Source organism: Panthera onca, chromosome E2, assembly GCF_046562875.1.
Source record: "Panthera onca isolate mPanOnc1 chromosome E2, mPanOnc1 haplotype 2, whole genome shotgun sequence".
NCBI classification, from domain to species: Eukaryota; Metazoa; Chordata; class Mammalia; order Carnivora; family Felidae; genus Panthera; species Panthera onca.
Window position 1 is genome coordinate 14749478 of NC_138353.1, and position 20227 is coordinate 14769704.

The window sequence follows — 20227 nt, forward strand, 5'->3', positions numbered from 1 at the left end:
AGAGGGAGAGAGAGAATGCAAAGCAGGCTCTGTGCTCTCATTGCAGAGCCTGATGCGGGGCTTGATCTCATGAACGATGAGATCATGACCTGAGACGAAACCAAGGGTTAGACACTCAACCAAATGAGACACCCAGATGCTCCCAAAATAATAATAAATTAAAAAAAAATTTTAATGTTTATCTATTTTTGAGAGAGATGGAGACAGAGCATGAGCGGGGGAGGGACAGAGAGAGGTAGACAGAATCCGAAGCAGCTCCAGGCTCTGAGCTTCAGCACAGAGCCCAAAGTGGGGCTCAAACCCATGAACTGTGAGATCTTGACCTGAGCCGAAGTCGGATGCTCAACTGACTGAGCCACCTACGCGCCCCTAAATTTTAAAAAAAGAAGTATGTAGGGGCTCCTGGGTGGCTCAGTTGGGTAAGTGACTGACTCTTGGTTTTGGCTCAGGTCATGATCTCACAGTTTCATGAGTTCAAGCCCTGTGTTGGGCTCTGCGCTGGCAGTGCAAAGCCTGCTTGGGATTCTCTCTCTCCCTCTCTCTCTCCTTCTCTCTCTGCCCCTCCCCAGCTTGCGCTATCTCTGTTTCTCTCAAAATAAATAAATAACTTTAAAAAAAGGAAGTATGGAGGACTTAGATTCCTTCCATCTTTCTGATCTGCTTTTTTTTAAAGGGAATTAGCTTGTTCTCAGACCCTCATGGTCTCAAGATGGCTGCTGAAGTTCCAGGCATCTTATAGAGACACAGAGACATTCAGGGGAAGAAGGGGAAGAAGGGATCTCCTTGTGTTTCCTGGTAATTGCTGGGAAACCTGTCTTGGATGTGGTGGGTTGGTGCTGAACATCCATTTCAACTTCCCTCTTTTATGCCTTGATGCTTGCAGAGGCTAGAAGGTTTAAAAACTACATTTCCCAGACACCCCTGCAGCCAGGGTCTGCCTTCTTCCATTTGAGCTTGTCTAGTCAGATGCCCTCATACAAGATCTGAATGGTGGACATGAGCTAGAAACCACTCACCCGATGGCTCCGCCATCATGAAAGGCTATGCCGTTCTGTGGTGGTCTTTCTAATCACAGGCATTTCCTGATGGCAGCTGTCCCACTGGGACAGACTTCTGGTTGTGCTGTCTTCCTGAACACGCCAGTGGAAGCCAATTCCCAATGAAGCAGTCCAGGTCCTGATCATAGAAAAGAAGCGGGCCCTTGAGAAGCCCAATCTATGGTTTGGCTCTTGAAGTGGTACCAGAATGGTCCATACAGAATCTATTTGTTCAACCTTCCTGACATTTCTGTCAGCCGTTTAACATCCTGTAATAAAACCCTTTTTGCAAAAATTAACGAGACTAGGTTCTAGTCTCTATAATGAATGCTGTGAATTTGCTATGGCTACCGTAACAAATTACCACAAACTTTGTGGTGTCAGACAGAAATTCAATCTCTCACAGTTCTGGAAACCAGAAGCTCGAAATCAGTATCACTGGGCCAAAATCAAGGTTATCAGTAGGGCCATGCTCCCTCTGGAGGCTCTAGGGGAAAATCCTCCTTGCCTCTTCCAGCTTCTGCTGGCTGCCAGTCTCCTTGGCTTGTGGCCACATCCCTTTATTCCAACCTCTGCCTCTGTGGTCACATTGCCTCTTCCTCTTTTTTTTTTTTTTAAGATTTTTAAAAAACTAATCTCTACACCCAATATGGGGCTCAAGCTCACAACCCTGAGACCAAGAGTCGCACGCCCCACCTACTGAGCCAGCCAGGCACCCTGCCTCCTCCCCTTTCGTGTGTGTAATCTCCCACTGTCTTGCTCTTCTAAGACACTTGCCATGGCATTTAGCGCCCCCCCCCCCCCATCATCTGGGATAGTCTCACCTCACGTCTTCCTTAATTCAATCACATTTGCAGAGACCATTTTTCTCCCCAGATAAGGTCACATTTACAGGTTCCTGGGATTAGTTTTAGGATGTGGATATCTTTTGGAGAACCATTTATCAGCCTCCCACATGAAACAATACAAGCACCTGTCTCCCCTCAAGGCACATCGCCCTCATCATCTGCCAGAACGGGATCACCACGCAACATGTCCTCTCTCATCTAGATTCACTGTCTGCTCTGTTCTAGGTCTCGGAATCTGGATTACCTCAACTGTAACCTAGTCGCTTGCCTCCTGTCTTCCAGCCGGGTTTAGCCCATGGGAGGTGTCAGTAGAGAGTTGTGGGGGCTAGGGAGAGCAGTTGGGTGTTTACTCCCCTGTCTACATCCCTGCTGGGCTGTGTGCTGGCAGAAGTAGGTTTCCAGATTCTCTGTCAAGGGACTGATAATCACTCCCTCCCACGTCCTTTCTGATTTAGGAATGGTAATAGCTTCTGGCCATTGGCTGGGCCTGGGATATTTCTCTTTGTTGGTTTCCTTTAACCATGAACATCGCTGCTTAAATAAATGTCTCATTCAACCATGACATTGGTGTGCTGCAGAGAACCTGGTTGATATACATAGGAACATAGTCATGCCTATGCTAATCCCTAGAGGAATGGGAATCCCATGATTGGTTTTAGGTCAATCAAGATTCACCCAAGAATAACATGGGGGAAGAAATCTGCCAAAAAGACATGAGAAATTTGTGGGGGGCTGGGAACAGCTATGTCTCCTTTATCCATTTTACAGATAAGACCCTAGGATAATACTTCCTCTCTTGTTTGACAGTTTACATGTTAAAGCTTTTTAAAAAGTAACGCTAAATTGACTTAATGTTGAGTCCTTACTTTGTGCCAGGGACTATGCCTTAGCAGTTGATATGACTGGACGCTTTTAATTCCCACAACCACCTGTTGAGGAAAGATATCATAACTCTTTTATCAATTGGAAATGAAGAGTTGAAGTAATCTGCCCAAGATCACGCGGTAACTAAGTAGGCGGAGTTGAGATTCTAGGATCTCTCTGACTTCGGAGTTCACGTTTTTAACCACTACAACCATTCTGTCTCCTTTATCATGCTGGAGATATTTCCACCTCTCGGGTCAGGTGCTAATTGCTTTGTATATATTATTTCTAATCCACAAAAGTTATGAATACATATCACCATCTTCCCTGCCCTGCTGAGGTCTAACTCACCATCATATCCCCCCTAGACTCCCTCAACCACTCTTAGGCAAGCCAGTCCCCTCTCCTTTGATGAGGCCAGAACTTTTAGAAACATACATTGGAGCAGTGGCTTCCTGGCTTAAAACGCTGCAAGGCCTCCCTCTGTAAACTCCCGGAAATCCAAGCACTTCAAAGACTCACAGACACCATAAAACCTGGCCCTTGTCCAACCTGTCTAATCTCACTCCCAGCCGCCCTTCTGTGGAGCTCTGGACTCCAGCACATTGGCCTCCTCTCTGCTACTCAAACTTTTAGGATCAGCTCCTTCGGCAGTCTGAAGCTCCCTGAGAACATGGCTGTGGCTCTATATCCCCAATACCTAGTAAATAACTGGCAACCAACAAATACCATCCATGTAGAACGAGCGGATGATGGAATGGATGGATGGATGACAAATGAACCTTTCAAAGAGAAATATCAGCAGGTCATTTTCAGATGAGGATATCTAAAACCCCAGGGGCGCCTGGGTGGCTCAGTGGGTTAAGCGACGGACTTCGGCTCAGATCACGATCTCACGGTTGGTGGGTTCCAGCCCCGCATCCGGCTCTCTGCTGTCAGCACAGAGCCTGTTTTGGATCCTCTGTTGCCCCCACCCCCTCCTTCCACCCCACCTACCTCTGCCCCCCCCCACTCTCTCTCTCTCTCTCAAAAATAAACATTAAAAAAAAAAAACACCTAAAAGCCAGAAAAGGCTAGTATCTTACTAAAAGTCATTGGGCAAATACACGTCCCGTCTGGGTATCAAATTCAGGTCTGAGTCCAAAGTCTGGTTTCCTCTGCCTCACACCATCTCCAAACGATTGCTTGCACTAGTAAGTGTAACACCATTTAATAAGTGAAAGTGAACAGCAGGAGAATCTGAATCACCACCACAGGCACACAGCGCATACAAGCAGAAGGACACATGAATAGGAGGATCCAAAAATATCACAATACCTGGGAGCTCTGACATCTGCGATCCCCAAATCCCTCAAGAAATGAGACCAGCTCAGGCGGGGAGATGTAAGATGCAGATTCATAGAATCTCAGAGGAGATGCTGAAGGTTCAAATCAGAGGCCCGGCCCTGCTCGGGTCAGAGTAACCCAGGCAATGACATAAGTAAGTCTGCCTCTAGGTGCTTGGGGGATGGGGGTGGGGGGACAGTGCCCAAGGTCGCCCAAGGTTTGAAGTTTCTTCTTCAACAAACTTGGAAGATTATAGAGCAATGCGTCCCACGGAAATATCGCTGCATCCCGGGGAACTCGTTCTGGCCTTGGGCAAAGCACCCGCACCTCTGGCACCCAGTGCCGGTGGGTCGAGGTCCCGCCAACCGAGGCTGAGGATCTCCCGAGCTGGCTGAGAGACCCGCCTGCTGCAAAGGACCCCCCAGAGGGTGGGGCCCGAAGCCTCCCGCCCGCAGAGCTTCGGGTCCCAGGCCCGGCCGAGCCCAGCCGGATCACAGACAAGGCCCCGAGTCTGCCACCAGCCTCAGGTCCCACGTGAGCAGGCGCAGGAGGTTGAAGACGACGCTGGCTTCGTGGCACCCAGGCGAGTCCTGGAACCCGGGAAGGAGGCGGAGGCGGGCTGAGCCAGGAATTCGCTTGCGGACCAACTCCCCTGCCGGTGCTCAGCGCTCCGAGTCCGAGCTCCCATCCCGTCTCAGCCTCGCACGGCTCCCCCCCTGCAGACTCACCGCCTCCCCGCCCGCTGCGCTCGCAGCTCTGCGTGTTTGGGGACGCGTCCTCGGTGGCCTGAGGGACTTCCTCCAGGAGCCTGGCCGGACCAGCTCGAGCTGCAAGGGGAACAGGAGGGACGTGAAGACGGCGAAGAACCCAGGGTCCCTGGGACTCTGCCCGTGAGTGACTCTCCCACCGCAGACCAAAGCCCGGATAGGGGGACACCGAGACGACGCGAATCGTGTCTGGGCCGGCTTTTCGGTTCGGGGGACAGATTGGCCTCGCGGGGAGGCCCGGGGGCGCAGAGCGAGCCGGAGGGGCCGGGGGCGCGGGCGGTACTCACGCAGGTCCCCACGTCCCGCCGCGCGGACGTGGAGCCAGCAGCTCCAGCGTCGCGCAGGTGCCCGGGAAATTCGGGGATCGGGCGCCCCCGACGGCTCGCCAACCTCACCCAGGGCCGCCGAGGATCCTTCCCTGCGCGAAAGGAGCAGTTGCGCGGCCTCCAGCTCAGGGTCTCCTCCTCCTGTGGGACAAGGGTCGGGGTGAGGCTGAGCCTCCTCGCTGCGCTCCCCAAGCGCTGGGAAGGCGGGGATTCCTACACGTGGGACGCTCCCGGCCGGGGACGGTTGTGCGGATGGTGCACTGAATCCCGTAGCTCTCGGAAGGCCTGCACGGTGGGCCAAAGGCACCCCGCGGTCGCCTTGCGAAGCCCGGCGCCCCGACCTGGCCCGAAGTCGGCCTGGAGGGGGCGCCCTTTGGGGCCTGGCACAGAGGCAGAGCGTGTGCTGACCGCAGGGGCGCCCCGCAAGACGCCGCGGTCTGAATTCTGCCCTGAGATCCGAGGCGCGCCTGCTGGGCGCTGGGACGCAGGCGCCCTCGGGGACGGGTGGTGAGGTCTGGGCGTCACTCACGTAGCGGTCCCTCAGCGCCTTGACCGCCGCCACCGCCCTGGGGTCCAGCGAGCGGTAGTGTGACAGCAGGCAGCGCCGGGATGTCGTCACGCCTGGGTCCGCCGCCTCGCCCGCCGTCACCAAGACCCACAGCCCCACGGCCACCGCGGCTGCGCCTCTCGGCCCCATCTCTGCTCCTGCGCAAGGCGAGGCGCCAAGAGTCCAAGCCCCTGCCTCTGCTTGGCGTCGCGCCGGGACCGATGCTCAGAGCGCGGGCCCGAGACACGCCGCGAGCCCGCAGCCCCCTGGTGCCCTCGGCCCGTCTCCGCTCGCCGCTCACCTGCACGCTGTTCTCGGTGCCCCCTCGTGCTGCTGCAGCGCCCGCCTTCCGCTGTCCCCAGGCTGGAGCCCACCTTCGACAGCGACAGCGGCGCCTGCAGGGTCCATGCGGCTTTTATGCGCGGGGCTGGGAGACGGTGAGCAGCCGGACTTCCCCGTCCGGAGCCGGCTAAGCTTTCCGAACGTCAGCGCTGGGGCGCCTGCCCGGGGCTGAGGACTTTACCCGCCTGCGGACCGGTGCCAGCCGTGGCTCGGCCCCACGATCTGCCACCATTTCTGGTCTCTGTCCCGCCTGAATCCTCTCCTCTTGTCATCAGCCTGGGTGTCCTTATCTCCATTCTAGTATACTAAGCGGCCTTTATAATGCACTTACTGGGTACTAGACCCTGTTCTAAGTCATCGATATGCAGGTGTCACATTTAATGCTCCAATGGGTCTGCAAGGGCTGTCCTACTATTGCCTCCATTTTGTAGATGGGAAAACTGAGGCACAGTAAAGTGAAGGAACTTTCCCAAGATACACAGTAAGTGGACAGAGGCTGGATTTGAACCTGCCCAGAGTCCAGCCCCAGGGCTTTCTCTCTAAGCCATAATTGCTGCCCCCCCCCCCCCGCAGTATCTGATTCAGTCCCCTTCTGTCTCTCCATCTCTGTTCATCTCATTCCATTTCTCTTTCCCCCCCCCTCCGTCTGGAGAGGCCTCCTTTGTCTCTCCTTCCTGTCTGTGTCTCTGACTTCGTCTAACTCCATATGCCTCTGATTCCTTTTGCTGACAAACATCCAGCCTAGGATTTCACTGTCTGTCTCAATCTCCTTATTTTAGTTTAAAATCTACTACTTTGTTTTCTGATAAAATTAGCAATGCAGATTCATGGGAGAAAGCTTGGAAAATACAGAAGTGCACAAAGGAGAAAAAAATTCCCGCCTCTAACTTCACTACCTACCTCTCCCCCTCATCCGGGCTCTGGAACCGTGTTTCCAGTGTGTGGAAAGTGTATGCCTGTTTGTTTGCACATATGTTTTCGGATTCCCAAAGTAACACATTCAAAGATTCGATCACTACAAACACATACGACTTGGAGAGTTAAAGGAAGTCTTTAATCCCACTTCTTGGAGGTAATTCTTTTTGTCAATTAGTAGCAATTCTGTGAAGGGCTCTCTCTCCTTCCTTTCCCCCCCTCCTTTTTTTTTTTTTTTTCTTCTTTCTTTCTAGGAGTAATTTCTCCTAAATTGAAACCAGGCTGTGTACAGTTTGGTAGCCTGCTTTTTATGTCTTACGAGTATCTGTCATTTGCATTTCTCTGCATCTTTAATTATACTGTATCAGAGCCCCAGCAGGAAACAGATGGCCCAATCAATTTAGGATAATTTGAGGTGGGCTTAATACCAGGAGTATCTACAAAGGGTTTGGGGAGTGAAAGTAAAGGGCTAAGGGTAGTGAACGGCCTTGGGGCCCTGGATGGGGGAGAGATCTGTCATCCTTAACCCTGAAGGGACAGGGGAGAGGAGGGAGTGGCTGCCTGGCCTGGGAAGGAGAATCTTGTTCACAGGATGGACAGATAGACAAATCGTAGTGGCCCTGCAGGGAGGAAGCCTGGGGATAAAATATACTCTCACCTCTCAGAGGATGAATACTCTCCTTTCCTCGCCCTGGCCTTACTGCGAGGCTTCCAATTGGCTGAACCCAACTGAGGCCAAAGGTCAGCCTCCTGGGGTCTGGCACAGGTTGGAAAGGAGGGAAGAGTGAGGCTGGAGTGGCAATGGAAAACATCCCACACAGACCACTATTCAGGCTTCCAGTCTAAAGGGATCATTTAATAACCAATCCCCTCTTGGTGGGCACTGATGTTATTTCCAGGTTTTGTCAAAGCCGTGGTTCTCAAGGCTGGTGGAGAAGGGAGGGAGCAATTTTTTCATTCTCTTCCCAGCTGAAGTTTTCAAGTTGACTAAAGATGAACTCATCAATTTTTTTCTCTCATGGGTTGTGCTTGCCGAGTACCTAGAAAGTCATCACCAAATCCAAGGTCCCCTAGATTTTCTCCTGTGCGGTGTCCTGGGAGTTTCATAGTTTTACATTTTATTATTTAGCTCTATGACACGTATTGAATTAACTTTGTGAAACACATAAGGTCTGTGTGTAGATCCGTGTGTTTTTTTGCACGTGACGTCCACTTGTTTCAATACCCTGTGTTGAAAAGACTCTATTGTCTCCATTGATTTGCCTTTGAGTATTTCTCAAGGATCATCGCCTGTATTTGTGTGGGTCCATTCCTGGGCTCTCCACTCTGTTCCACTGATTTGCCCAGCCCTTCACCAACACCACACTGTCTTCATTACTGCAGCTCTATAGGGAGCCTTGAGGTCGGGGAGTGTCAGTCTTCCCACTCTGTTCTTTTCCTTTAACGTTGCGTTAGCTGTTCTGGGTCTTTTGAATCTCTGTATGGATTTTCAGTTTGTCAATATCCACAAATGACTTGCTGTGATTTTTGTTTGGATTGTGTTGAAACTAGAGATTAATTTGGGAAGAGCTGACATCTTGGCAATATCGAGTCTTCTTATCCATGTACATGGAGTATCTCTGTAGATCTCTTCCGATTTCTTTCATTAGAGTTCTGTGGTTTTCCTCACCTAGATTTTGTTCATATTTCACTAAGATTTGTAGCTAAGGGGTGCCTGGGTGACTCAGTCAGTTAAGTGTCTGACTGTTGATCGTGGCTCAGGTCATGATCTCATGGTTTGTGAGATCAAGCCCCATGTCAGGCTCTGTGCTGCTTGGTATTCTCTCTCTCTCCTTCTCTCTCTCTCTCTCTGCCCCTCCTTCAAGCCCTCTCGCTCTTTGTCTCTCTCTCAAAAAATAAATAAACCTTGGGGCACCTGGGTGGCTCAGTTAAGCGTCCGACTTCGGCTCAGGTCATGATCTCACGGTCCGTGAGTTCAAGCCCTGCGTCGGGCTCTGTGCTGACCGCTCAGAGCCCGGAGCCTGTTTCGGATTCTGTGTCTCCCTCTCTCTCTGACCCTCCCCCGTTCATGCTCTGTCTCTCTCTGTATCAAAAATAAATAAACGTTAAAAAAAATAAATAAATAGGGGCGCCTGGGTGGCGCAGTCGGTTAAGCGTCCGACTTCAGCCAGGTCACGATCTCGCGGTCTGTGAGTTCGAGCCCCGCGTCAGGCTCTGGGCTGATGGCTCGGAGCCTGGAGCCTGTTTCCGATTCTGTGTCTCCCTCTCTCTCTGCCCCTCCCCCGTTCATGCTCTGTCTCTCTCTGTCCCAAAAATAAATAAAAAAAAAAAAAAAACGTTGAAAAAAAAAAAATAAATAAATAAACCTAAAAAATTATTTAAAAAATAATATGAAAGGGCTGCATGCTTTATTCAAAAAGATTTGTAGCTAAGTATTTCATTTTGAGGAGGTGTTAACATAAATGGTGTTTTAAATTTCAAATTCAAATTGTTCATTACTTTTATACAAGAAAACCCGAGACTTTCATATATTAATCTTGTGTCCTGCAACCTTGCTATAATCACGCCTTGGTTCACAAATGTGTTTTTAATGCATAACATTAAATACACAGGACTAAAATAAATAAGTAAATAAATAAGTACACAGGACTATGAAGAACACTATTATATTGAAACACAGTTACCAAAACTTAAGAACAAGTTTGCAATAATACACATGCCTCTTTATTAATGCATTAAGTAATAAGATATTGCAGTAGGTTTCACGACTGCTATACTTGGGAGGTAGTAATGAGAGCATGTGATATGTTAAGATATGTGCCCCGTCTGTAATGTGCCATGAAAATATCTGCGGTTTCTTTTAGCAACAAAGTCACAGGTTCTGCTAATCCGATTGTATTTTGTTGCTTACATTCCTTCCCCCCACCTCCCCCCCCCCCCCCCCGCCCTGTTGCTTACGTTCCTAATGGAAAGAAACACTAACTCTCAGAGGTTAGTGAAGATGAAAATGCATCTTTTTCTCATGCAAGTTCACTCTCCCTTGAGTCTTACTGTGGTGATGGGGGGGGAGGGGTCCATGAACTCCAGGGTAAGTGAGGCCTGCAGCAGTTAAATAGAATAAATTGATCTATATGTGTTGACGTGGAAGAATCTTCACCATATATTATAGAGTGAAAAAAAGTACACTGCTGGGGTGCCTGGGTGGCTCAGTTGGCTGAGCGTCGAACTCTATACTGGCTCAGGTCATGATCTCAGGGTTCATGAGATCAAGCCCTGCGTGGGGCTCTGCGCTGACAGCGAGGAACCTGCTTGGGATTCTCTCTCTGCCCCTGCCCCACTCACATGCGCACATGCTCACGCTCTCTCTCTCAAAATAAATAAAAACTCGAAAGAGAGAGAGCGAGACAGAGGGAAGAGCTTTCCTAAGATCACACCGCCAAGTGGAAGCAGAGTTGAGATAAAAAAAAAAAAAGTACACTGCTGAACAATACACTACTGTGTTCAGAAGTACTTGCGGGTGCAAAAGCGGTTCAGTGGAGAAAAGTAGGCTTTCCCACCAAAAGCCAGCCGTTTTGCTGGAGCCAAAACGTGAACCTTGCTCTAAACTTCAGACTTAAAATAAAAAATTAACTCAAAATGAATCATGGACTTAAATGTAAACTATGAAGCTATAAGACTTTTAGTGAAAAAAAAAATTTTACAAAGAACATTTTTGGGATCCAGAGGTAGGCAAAGAGTTTTTAGACTTGACACAGGCTCAGTCTATAAGAGGAAAATTCATCAACTGGAGGTGATCGAAAACTTTTCCTCTGGGAAAGACCATGCTAAGAGCATGGAAAGACGAGCTAAAGACTGGAAGAAAATATTTGCAAACCACGTATTTGATCAAGGACTGGTATCTAGGATATACAAAGAACTCTCAAAACTCAGCAGTAAGAAATTAAACAGTCCAGGGGCACCTGGCTGGCTCAGTCAGTGGAGCAGGCAGCTCTGGATTTCTGGGTCGTGTGTTCGAGCCCCATGTTGGGTGTAGAGATTACTTAAATAAAGCTTAACAAAACGTAAACAGTCTACATGGGCAAAAGACATGAAGAGACATTTCACCAAAGAGGATACACAGATGGGAAATCAGCACATGAAAAGACACACTATTAGACATTAGAGAGATACGAATGAAAACCACAATGAGCACTCATTACACAGCTATCAGAATGGCTAAACCAGAAAATAACGACAACATCAAATGCTGGTGAGGATGTAGGAGAGATTGATCACCCGTTGTTGGCGGGAATGGAGAAATGGTACAGCCACTCTGGAAGAAAGGGTTGGCAGTGTCTTAAAAAACCAGACATGCACCCACCACATGACCTAGCAATTGTATTCCTGGGCATTTATCCCAGAGAAATGAAGACTTATGTTCCTACAACATCTTGCATGTGAACGTTTATAGCAGTTTTATTTGTAACAGCCCCAAACTGGAAACAATCCAGATGTCCTTGAACAGTTAAACAGTTAAACAAACTATAGTGCATGCGTACCATGGAATAACATTCAGGAATAAAAAGAAACAAACTCTTGATATGCAACTATCTGTGGAAAGCTCCAGAGAATTATGCAGAGTGCAAAAAGCCCATCCCCCCGAATTATGACTCAGTTTATATGACATTCTTAAAATGACAGAAATGTTGAAACAGGGAGCAGATAGGGGCGTCTGGGTCGCAGAGTCAGTTGAGCATCTGACTCTTGATTTCAGCTCAGGTCACGATCCCAGGGTGGTGGGATCGAGCCCGGCACTGGGCTTCGTGCTGAGTGTGTCTCTGCTCCTCTCCCTGCTTGTTCTCTCTCTGGAAGAAAGAAAGAAAGAAGGAAAGAAAGAAAGAAAGAAAGAAAGAAAGAAAGAAAGAAAGAAAGAGAAAGAAAGAAAGAAAGAAAGAAAGAAAGAAAGAAAGAAGTGGAGAGCAGACTAGTGTGTACAAGGGCTTCAGGAGGGGATGGAGGGGTTTGACTGTGACTGTTGAAAAGCCAACAGGAAGGACCTTTGTGGTGATGGAATTTTCTGTGTCTTAACTGTATCAATGTGAAACTGTATTATACTTTTGCAAGATGTTACCATCAGGAGGAACCGGGGTAAAGGGCCCACAGGATCTTTGTATTATTTCTTACAACTGCATGCAAATCTGAAATTATGTGAAAATAAAAAGGATCAACACAATCACACACAAATATTACATATTGCCTTGCAAGCTATTTCACGTACCTGAAAATGTGTAAAAAGGTATTCAAATAGATTCATAGATAGTGGGGTATCTCTGGGGAGGGCATGGGAACTGAGGAGATAATCCTTGGAATATTTAACCTTATCAGTAATATTTTAATTCCTTACAAGGAGAAGGAAATCTACCTGAGTAATTAAAAATTAAAACCAACTCGGAGCACCTGGCTGGCTCAGTCAGTGGAGCATGAAACTCTTGATCCTGGTGTCGTGAGTTCTAGCCCCAGGCTGGGTGTAGAGATTGCTTAAAGATAAAATTAAAAAAAAAAAAAAAACTAAAATCAACTCATTGGATATGGGGGAAATGCTAGCTCATCCATTATTTAACTCCTGGTAGGATGAAAAAAAATTTGAGAGCTTTCTAAGAGCTAGAGCTTGTTGATCTGACCTCTAGACTTGCTGATATGGCTGAGTAAAACGCTGGGCTGGCCCTCCAACCTTCTGCTACTGTGCCACTGACCAGATCTATTTTCAGCCTGTACTGAGCCCTGAGACACGGCATCGGTGAGCTCTGGCTCATGGTTGGGTTCAGCCCAGGAGAGGTTGGGTTCAGCAGGAGACTGAAGAGGGGAGGTGAACAAGGTTGGGGTATCTATTCTCCATTCTCCTGGTTCCCTCCGTGCAGGACTGATGTCTGACAGTGGCTGTGTTACTGTTCCTCTGTCCCAGCCTCGCGCCTCAATGGATAGACGAGCTCTCCATGTTGCTAGCCTCTGGGTGCAACACCACCCCTTGGTGCTGGTTCCCTTAACCTGCCCACTTTTGCCCAGATTGCACATGTGAGCATGTCACCTGCTTCAGATAATTTTCATTTTTATCCGGCGTATTTTTTCATTGGAATTGTTATTGAGATCATTGTAGCTTGGCATACTATTGTAAGAAATAATACAAGAGAGAGCCTATGCGCTCTTTCCCCTCCCCCGCCAAGTGAAAACATCTTACAAAATTATAGTACAATATGACAACCAGGCAAATGACATTGATGCAATCCACGCATCTTATTGAGAGATCCTGGGGCCACCTGGGTGGCTCAGTTGGTTGAGTGTCCAACTCTTGATTTCGGCTCGGGTCATGATTGGGGTCGTGGGATAGAGCCCTGTGTCGGGCTCCATGCTGACAGCACAGAGCCTGCTTGGATCCTCTCTCTCCCTCTCTCTCTCTGACCCTCCTGTGCTCTCCCTCTCTCTCAGCCTCAGTTTTACTCATATACAGTGTGTGTGTGTGTGTGTGTGTGTGTGTGCGCATTTAGTTCCACACAATTTTATCACATGTGTAGCTTCATGTATCCACCACTAGTCAAGACAAAACAACTCAGTCACAAGGATCCCCAAGTTGCTTTTATTTTTTATAACCACACCCGCCTGTCCCTGTCCACAACCCACCTTGTCCCTAACCCCTGGCAACCACTAATCTAGCCTCCAGTTCTAAAATATTGTCATTTCAGAAATATTCTATAAGTAAGATCATGCAGTGTGTAACCGTTTGGGATGGCTCTTTTCACGGAGTGTAATTCCCTGGAGATTCATCCAGGTTTCTTTTCGTGTATCAATTATTCCTCCCTGCTTCCTGGTATCTATGTAGCAGAACTTGTTTTACTCTTTGAGGGACATCTTGGCTGTTTTCTAGTTTGGGGCTCTTCCTAATGTCGCTATGGACATTTGCATGCAGCTTCTTGGGTGGACATACGTTTTCATTTCCCCGGAGTGACGGTCCAGGAGAGCAGTTGCTGGCTGGACCTATCAGTTGCATGTTTTATGAGAAACCGCCAGCCTGTTTTTCGGAGTGGTTCTACCATTTTTACGTTCCTACCAGCAACGTAGGACTGACCCGATTTCTCAATCATGTTTGAGTTGGACTCACAAACAGCTTTTTTGGTTTTTGCTCCTAAAATGCTTGAAGCATTTTTTTAAAATATTTTTTAATGTTTATTTATATTTGAGAAACAGAGTGAGACAAAGCGTGAGCTGGGGAGGGGCAGAGAGAAGGAGACACAGAATCTGAAGCAGGCTCCAGGCTCTAAGCTGTCAGCACAGAGCCCGACGTGGGGCTCGAACTCACAAACGGTGAGATCAAAAGCTGAAGTCTGACGCTTAACCGATTGAGCCACCCAGGCGCCCCTTGAAGCAGTTTTTTTTTTTTTTTTTTAGCAGAGTATGGGTCACACACAGTGAGTGGGTCACAAGAAAGCTATTAGATTGGTATTTGTCTTAGTCCGGTTGGCTGCTGTCACAAAACAGACTGGGTGGTTTATAAACAACAGATTTTTTTTTTAAGTTTTCTTTCTTTTTTTTCTTCAAATTTTCTTTATTGAAGTAATCTCTACACCCAACGTGGGACTCAAACTCACACTCCCCAAGATCAAGAGTTGCATGCTCTTCTGACTGAGCCAACCAGGTGCCCCCAGAATTTCTTTTTCACAGTGCTGGAGGCTGGGAGGTCCAAGAGAAGGTGCCTGGTCAGGTGAGGGCCCTCTTCTGGGAGGCAAAGTTCTCACGTGCTAGAAGGGAGATGGGGAGCTCCGTAGGGTCTCTCTCACAAGAGGACTAACCCCATTCATGACTTACTCACCTCCCAAAGGTGCCACCAACCAATACCATCATCTTTGCTGATTAGGATTTCAACACAGAAATGTTGAGGGGACAAATGTACAAGAGTATTAAATGTTATTTTCTACTGCACGTAACTCCAGCTCAATAACGTGCCTGGTGGGGCTCATAGCTGGATTCCTGATTGTCCAGAATCTGAGTCTGCTTCCCTGAGTCTGTCCCAGCGCTCCACTCCTCTCACTGTTACCAATCTTATTTGTACTTCTTTGGTCCTTGGAGACATGTGGTTGCTTTTCAGCCCCACAGTGGATATTGGTCAAGGATGAATAACCTTAACTAATAAGGTGGCAAACAACCAAAACCCCAGCTCAAGCCACCTTGGACAGTGGACAGTTTACGGACTTATAAAACCAGAATGCGGGAGTTAAGGGAAGGCTTCGGGTAAGGTTTGATCCTGTAGGACATCATGAACCTCCCAGTTCTGTTTGTTTTACGTTTCGGGTTTCCTTCCACAGGTGGGGAAGCTGTTCCCCCTTACACATTCCAAGATGGGTGCTAAGAGCTCCCCGGCTTTACACTCGGACTTCTTCAGTAGAGGTCGAAGACAGCCTCTCTCCCAAGATGTCTGACTTTGATTGGACTAGCTTAGGTCATGTATCCACGACAAACCCAGTCACTGGAGCCAGGGGCACAACTGTGGTAAAGGGCTGCAGCCAGGTCACATATCCCATCCCAGGGATGGGGGAGGGGGAAAAGTCACCTTCCGGAACTATCCAAATCTCCAACTGAAATGGGGGATGTGGGGATGGGTGGGGGAGAGGTAATGGAAGCTTGGAAAACAGGCTGCATGGACACTTTGGGGGATCCTTTCTAACATTTCCATAGAATTTCTCTCATGGTTTTTCTGAGTTCTTATCTTTCTTGTTTTTGTTTTTGTTTTTAGTATTTATTTTAAGAGAAAGTGTGTGTGTGTGTATGTGCGCGTGCTCGTGCGCGTGCACATGCATGTGTGGGTGGGGAGAGCCAGAGAGAGAGAGAGAGAGAGAGAGAGAGAGAACCCCAAGAATCCCAAGCAGCAAGCTCCTAGCTAATGGGTGGGGGGAGGTTTGATTCCATGAACTTGAGATCATGACCTTTGCTGAAATCAAGAGTCAGACGCCTAACCACCCAGAGTTCTTACATATCAACCATGTAGACGTTTCTTAAAACCTTTACACCTTTGAATAAGAAAATAAACACTGAAAAAACAAAACAATTTTCTCATTGATGCTGAGGAAGACCTACATCTGAAAGAGTCACAACTTGCCTGTAATTATCAATATTTATTAATGAACGTAATTATAATAAATTAGAGGTGGTCTCATGAAGGAAGCTTGGTTGAACTTGGCCAAAACATACCTAAGCTATTCTGCACACAGACCAGTCTATATGGGTTGTAGAGCATCACCGATAATAACACCGGCAGTCCCAAAGTCACATCTCCAAGCTATGCGAGCTCGGGCAGGACTCGGTTTCTCTGTCCCTCAGCTTCCTCCCTGATAAAATGTCAGCTAATAAAAAGACCTTTGTGGCAACGCTGCTGGGGAGAATAAAGCATTAAATACAAGAGAAGAGCTTCAAGTAGGGCCCAGCACAGGGAGAGTGTTTAGTACAAATTACCTCCGATTATTATGAACAATGACTGAGAAAAATGTAATCTCACTTTTCTTTTTTTTTTAAGTCCTTTAAAAAAATTTTAACGTTTATTTTATTTTTGAAAGAGACAGAGCACGAGCCAGGGAGAGGCAGAGAGACAGAGAGGGAGACCCAGAATCCGAAGCAGGCTCCAGGCTCTGAACTGTCAGCACAGGGCCCGCCGCGGGGCTTGAACTCACCAACTGTGAAATCATGACCTGAGTCGAGGGTCTGAGCCAGCCAGGTGCCCCGTGATTCCACTTTTCAACAGCAAACGCACATTTATAATTGGCAAAGGAATACATATCATTTAAGAACAGGCCAAGGAAACCAGAGAGAGTTTGTCAAAGACCCGGATGAGGAAAACCCAAGAGAACCCAGGGGGAATATTCAGGGCGAGACAAGAAAGATAAACAGAGAAAGACAAGGGGCGCCTGGGTGGCTCAACAGTCAAGTGCGGACTCTTGATTTCGGCTCAGGTCATGATCTCAGCTTTGTCTACTGCAGCCCCACGTGGGGCTCTGCGCTGACAGCTCAGAGCCTGCTTGGGATTCTCTCTCTCTCTCTCTCTCTCTCTCTCTCTCTCTCTCTCCTTCTCTCCCTACCCGCCCCTCCGCTCCCCTGCTCTTTCTCCTCCCTCAAAATAAATAAATAAATTTTTTCTTGGAAAAAAAGAAACAGAGGAAGACAAGACTGCGAAGCCAGGAAGCCGCTGCCCACAGGGCACTACAAACCTGCCCCAGGAGCTCCCTGAGGGCAGGCACTGGCGTGGGGACACCTGCCACTCTTGTCCCTCGAACGGGAAGGAAAAGCTATGTTTTCGGTTCCTTCCTAGAGTGCAGAAGAAAGGCAAGCGCGGGCGCGCAAGTCAAACAGCTGTCCAGAAAACAGACCCAAGCGGTTGGCTCAGGACAGAGGGTTGGGGCCGAGCCACGGCTGGCACCCGCCCGCAGGCGGGTAAAGTCCTCAGCCCCGGGCAGGCGCCCCAGCGCTGACGTTCGGAAAGCTTAGCCGGCTCCGGGGAAGTCCGGCTGCTCACCGTCTCCCAGCCCCGCACATAAAAGCCGCATGGACCCTGCAGGCGCCGCTGTCGCTGTCGAAGGTGGGCTCCAGCCTAGGGACAGCGGAAGGCGGGCGCTGCAGCAGCACGAGGGGGCACCGAGGACAGCGTGCAGGTGAGCGGCGAGCGGAGACGGGCCGAGGGCACCAGGGGGCTGCGGGCTCGCGGCGTGTCTCGGGCCCGCGCTCTGAGCATCGGTCCCGGCGCGACGCCAAGCAGAGGCAGGGGCTTGGACTCTTGGCGCCTCGCCTTGCGCAGGAGCAGAGATGGGGCCGAGAGGCGCAGCCGCGGTGGCCGTGGGGCTGTGGGTCTTGGTGACGGCGGGCGAGGCGGCGGACCCTGGCGTGACGACACCCCGGCGCTGCCTGCTGTCACACTACCGCTCGCTGGACCCCAGGGCGGTGGCGGCGGTCAAGGCGCTGAGGGACCGCTACGTGAGTGACGCCCAGACCTCTCCACCCGTCCCCGAGGGCCCCCTGCGTCCCAGCGCCCAGCAGGCGCGCCTCGGATCTCAGGGCAGAATTCAGACCGCGGCGTCTTGCGGGGCGCCCCTGCGGTCAGCACACGCTCTGCCTCTGTGCCAGGCCCCAAAGGGCGCCCCCTCCAGGCCGACTCGGTTCCACGTCGGGGCGCCGGGCTTCGCAAGGCGACCGCGGGGTGCCTTCGGCCCACCGTGCAGGCCTTCCGAGAGCTACGGGGTTCAGTGCACCATCCGCACAACCGTCCCCGGCCGGGAGCGTCCCGCGTGTAGGAATCCCCGCCTTCCCAGCGCTTGGGGAGCGCAGCGAGGAGGCTCAGCCTCACCCCGACCCTTGTCCCACAGGAGGAGGAGACCCTGAGCTGGAGGCCGCGCAACTGCTCCTTTCGCCCAAGGAGGGACCCTCCGCGTCCCTGGGTGAGGCGGGCGAGCCGTCGCGGGGCGGCGCGGACGGTGGGCGCGGCCTTTCTAACTCCCGCCTGCTCCCCACAGTCGTGCGCGCGGCTTCGCCTGGTGGCCCGGGGCCTCGAGGACGCCCAGGCCGTGCTGAGCCGCTTGCGGAGCCCGGAGCGGTTCCCCGGCACCGGCCCGATCCTGGAGCTGCTGGCGGCCGCGCGGCGGGACGTGGGGGCCTGCGTGAGTACCGCCCGCGCCCCCGGCCCCTCCGGCTCGCTCTGCGCCCCCGGGCCTCCCCGCGAGGCCAATCTGTCCCCCGAACCGAAAAGCCGGCCCAGACACGATTCGCGTCGTCTCGGTGTCCCCCTATCCGGGCTTTGGTCTGCGGTGGGAGAGTCACTCACGGGCAGAGTCCCAGGGACCCTGGGTTCTTCGCCGTCTTCACGTCCCTCCTGTTCCCCTTGCAGCTCGAGCTGGTCCGGCCAGGCTCCTGGAGGAAGTCCCTCAGGCCACCGAGGACGCGTCCCCAAACACGCAGAGCTGCGAGCGCAGCGGGCGGGGAGGCGGTGAGTCTGCAGGGGGGGAGCCGTGCGAGGCTGAGACGGGATGGGAGCTCGGACTCCTGGCTCAGCCCGTCTCCGCCTCCTTCCCGGGTTCCAGGACTCGCCTGGGTGCCACGAAGCCAGCGTCGTCTTCAACCTCCTGCGCCTGCTCACGTGGGACCTGAGGCTGGTGGCAGACTCGGGGCCTTGTCTGTGATCCGGCCTGGGCTCGGCCGGGCCTGGGACCCGAAGCTCTGCGGGCGGGAGGCTTCGGGCCCCGCCCTCTGGGGGGTCCTTTGCAGCAGGCGGGTCTCTCAGCCAGCTCGGGAGATCCTCAGCCTCGGTTGGCGGGACCTCGACCCACCGGCACTGGGTGCCAGAGGTGCGGGTGCTTTGCCCAAGGCCAGAACGAGTTCCCCGGGATGCAGCGATATTTCCGTGGGACGCATGATCTTCCAGGCGCCTGGTGTGGCAGGAAGAGACTTGAGTCTGGAGTCTGCCTTGACTCCCACGTGCCATGTACCAGTTTCTACTTCTGTGGTTCCCAGAATCCCAGCGCCCCTCTTCCAGGGCAGGTCCCAGGCCCTGATTTGAACCTTCAACGCCCACTTTGGGATTGTCTGAATCTGTGATTCTTGAATCTCCCCAGTGGGGAGGCGGCATACGTTCCCTGAGGGATTTGGTAGTGGAAAGGCCTAAAGTCCTTAAATTATTGTAGTTTTTTTCATTTCTGTTACTTACTCATGTTTTGTATTTGCAAAATTCCTGTGTGTATCTGCAATTCTGTCTGCGGGTGTTAATTTATGGCCAATTATTAAATATTATTGCATTTGCATTGGTTGTTTCCTTGTGACCATTTTGGGGTGCACAGTCCAGTAAAAAAAATGCTGAACCAGGGAGATCAGGTGACTTGAATTTCAGTTCTGACCCTGCCATTTAATTATGGAGTAACTCTGGGCAAATTGCTTCTCTCTGAGCCTCGGTTTTCTCATCTATGCAATGACATTATGATACTGTCCTTGCAAATGAGTAATGTATTTTGAAATAGTGTTTATAAAGCTTCCAGGTGAGGTCATAGTGTGGTCTTAATAAATGGTCTCCATTAAATAACCACACACAGAGAAGTACACACTTGTGCTTTTTAAACTTGTCCAGATTTGTGGGCTGGAGATCTTTGTTGCTAACTGTGATCCTCATTCTCAAGGTCACACAGCTAGTGAAAGTCAGAGCCAGGTCTGAACCCCAGACCCTTTAGTTTCAGAACCTATGCTCTGAATCACCCCCACT

At 50.5% G+C, this 20227-nt stretch overlaps 2 protein-coding genes across 2 annotated transcripts; one reads left to right on the forward strand and one right to left on the reverse strand.

Moving 5' to 3' along the window:
* Window positions 1-4566: 4566 nt before the first annotated feature.
* Window positions 4567-5865, reverse strand: LOC144614685 (interferon lambda-4-like). Its single transcript, XM_078439254.2, has 4 exons — window positions 5698-5865; window positions 5126-5309; window positions 4804-4902; window positions 4567-4694 (listed from the first exon to the last, which is right to left on the reverse strand). The coding sequence occupies exons 1-4, from the start codon at window positions 5863-5865 to the stop codon at window positions 4567-4569; spliced, it is 579 nt and encodes a 192-aa protein (XP_078295380.2).
* Window positions 5866-17574: 11709 nt separating this feature from the next.
* Window positions 17575-19274, forward strand: LOC144614661 (interferon lambda-4-like). The gene is made up of 5 exons (XM_078439210.2): window positions 17575-17958; window positions 18348-18419; window positions 18495-18638; window positions 18866-18964; window positions 19059-19274. Exons 1-5 carry the CDS (start codon window positions 17791-17793, stop codon window positions 19155-19157), a joined length of 582 nt encoding a protein of 193 aa, XP_078295336.1. The 5' UTR covers window positions 17575-17790; the 3' UTR covers window positions 19158-19274.
* Window positions 19275-20227: the final 953 nt, after the last annotated feature.

Excerpts from the sequence above, each read along its gene's own strand:
- LOC144614661 (XM_078439210.2), top strand. The coding sequence starts at position 17,791 with ATGGGGCCGAGAGGCGCAGCCGCGGTGGCCGTGGGGCTGTGGGTCTTG. Across the intron at positions 17,959-18,347 it reads AGGCGCTGAGGGACCGCTAC|GAGGAGGAGACCCTGAGCTG; the intron begins GTGAGTGACGCC and ends CTTGTCCCACAG. Across the intron at positions 18,639-18,865 it reads GGCGGGACGTGGGGGCCTGC|CTCGAGCTGGTCCGGCCAGG; the intron begins GTGAGTACCGCC and ends TTCCCCTTGCAG.
- LOC144614685 (XM_078439254.2), bottom strand. The coding sequence starts at position 5,865 with ATGGGGCCGAGAGGCGCAGCCGCGGTGGCCGTGGGGCTGTGGGTCTTG. Across the intron at positions 5,310-5,697 it reads AGGCGCTGAGGGACCGCTAC|GAGGAGGAGACCCTGAGCTG; the intron begins GTGAGTGACGCC and ends CTTGTCCCACAG. Across the intron at positions 4,695-4,803 it reads GCGCAGCGGGCGGGGAGGCG|CCCGCCTCCGCCTCCTTCCC; the intron begins GTGAGTCTGCAG and ends TTCCTGGCTCAG.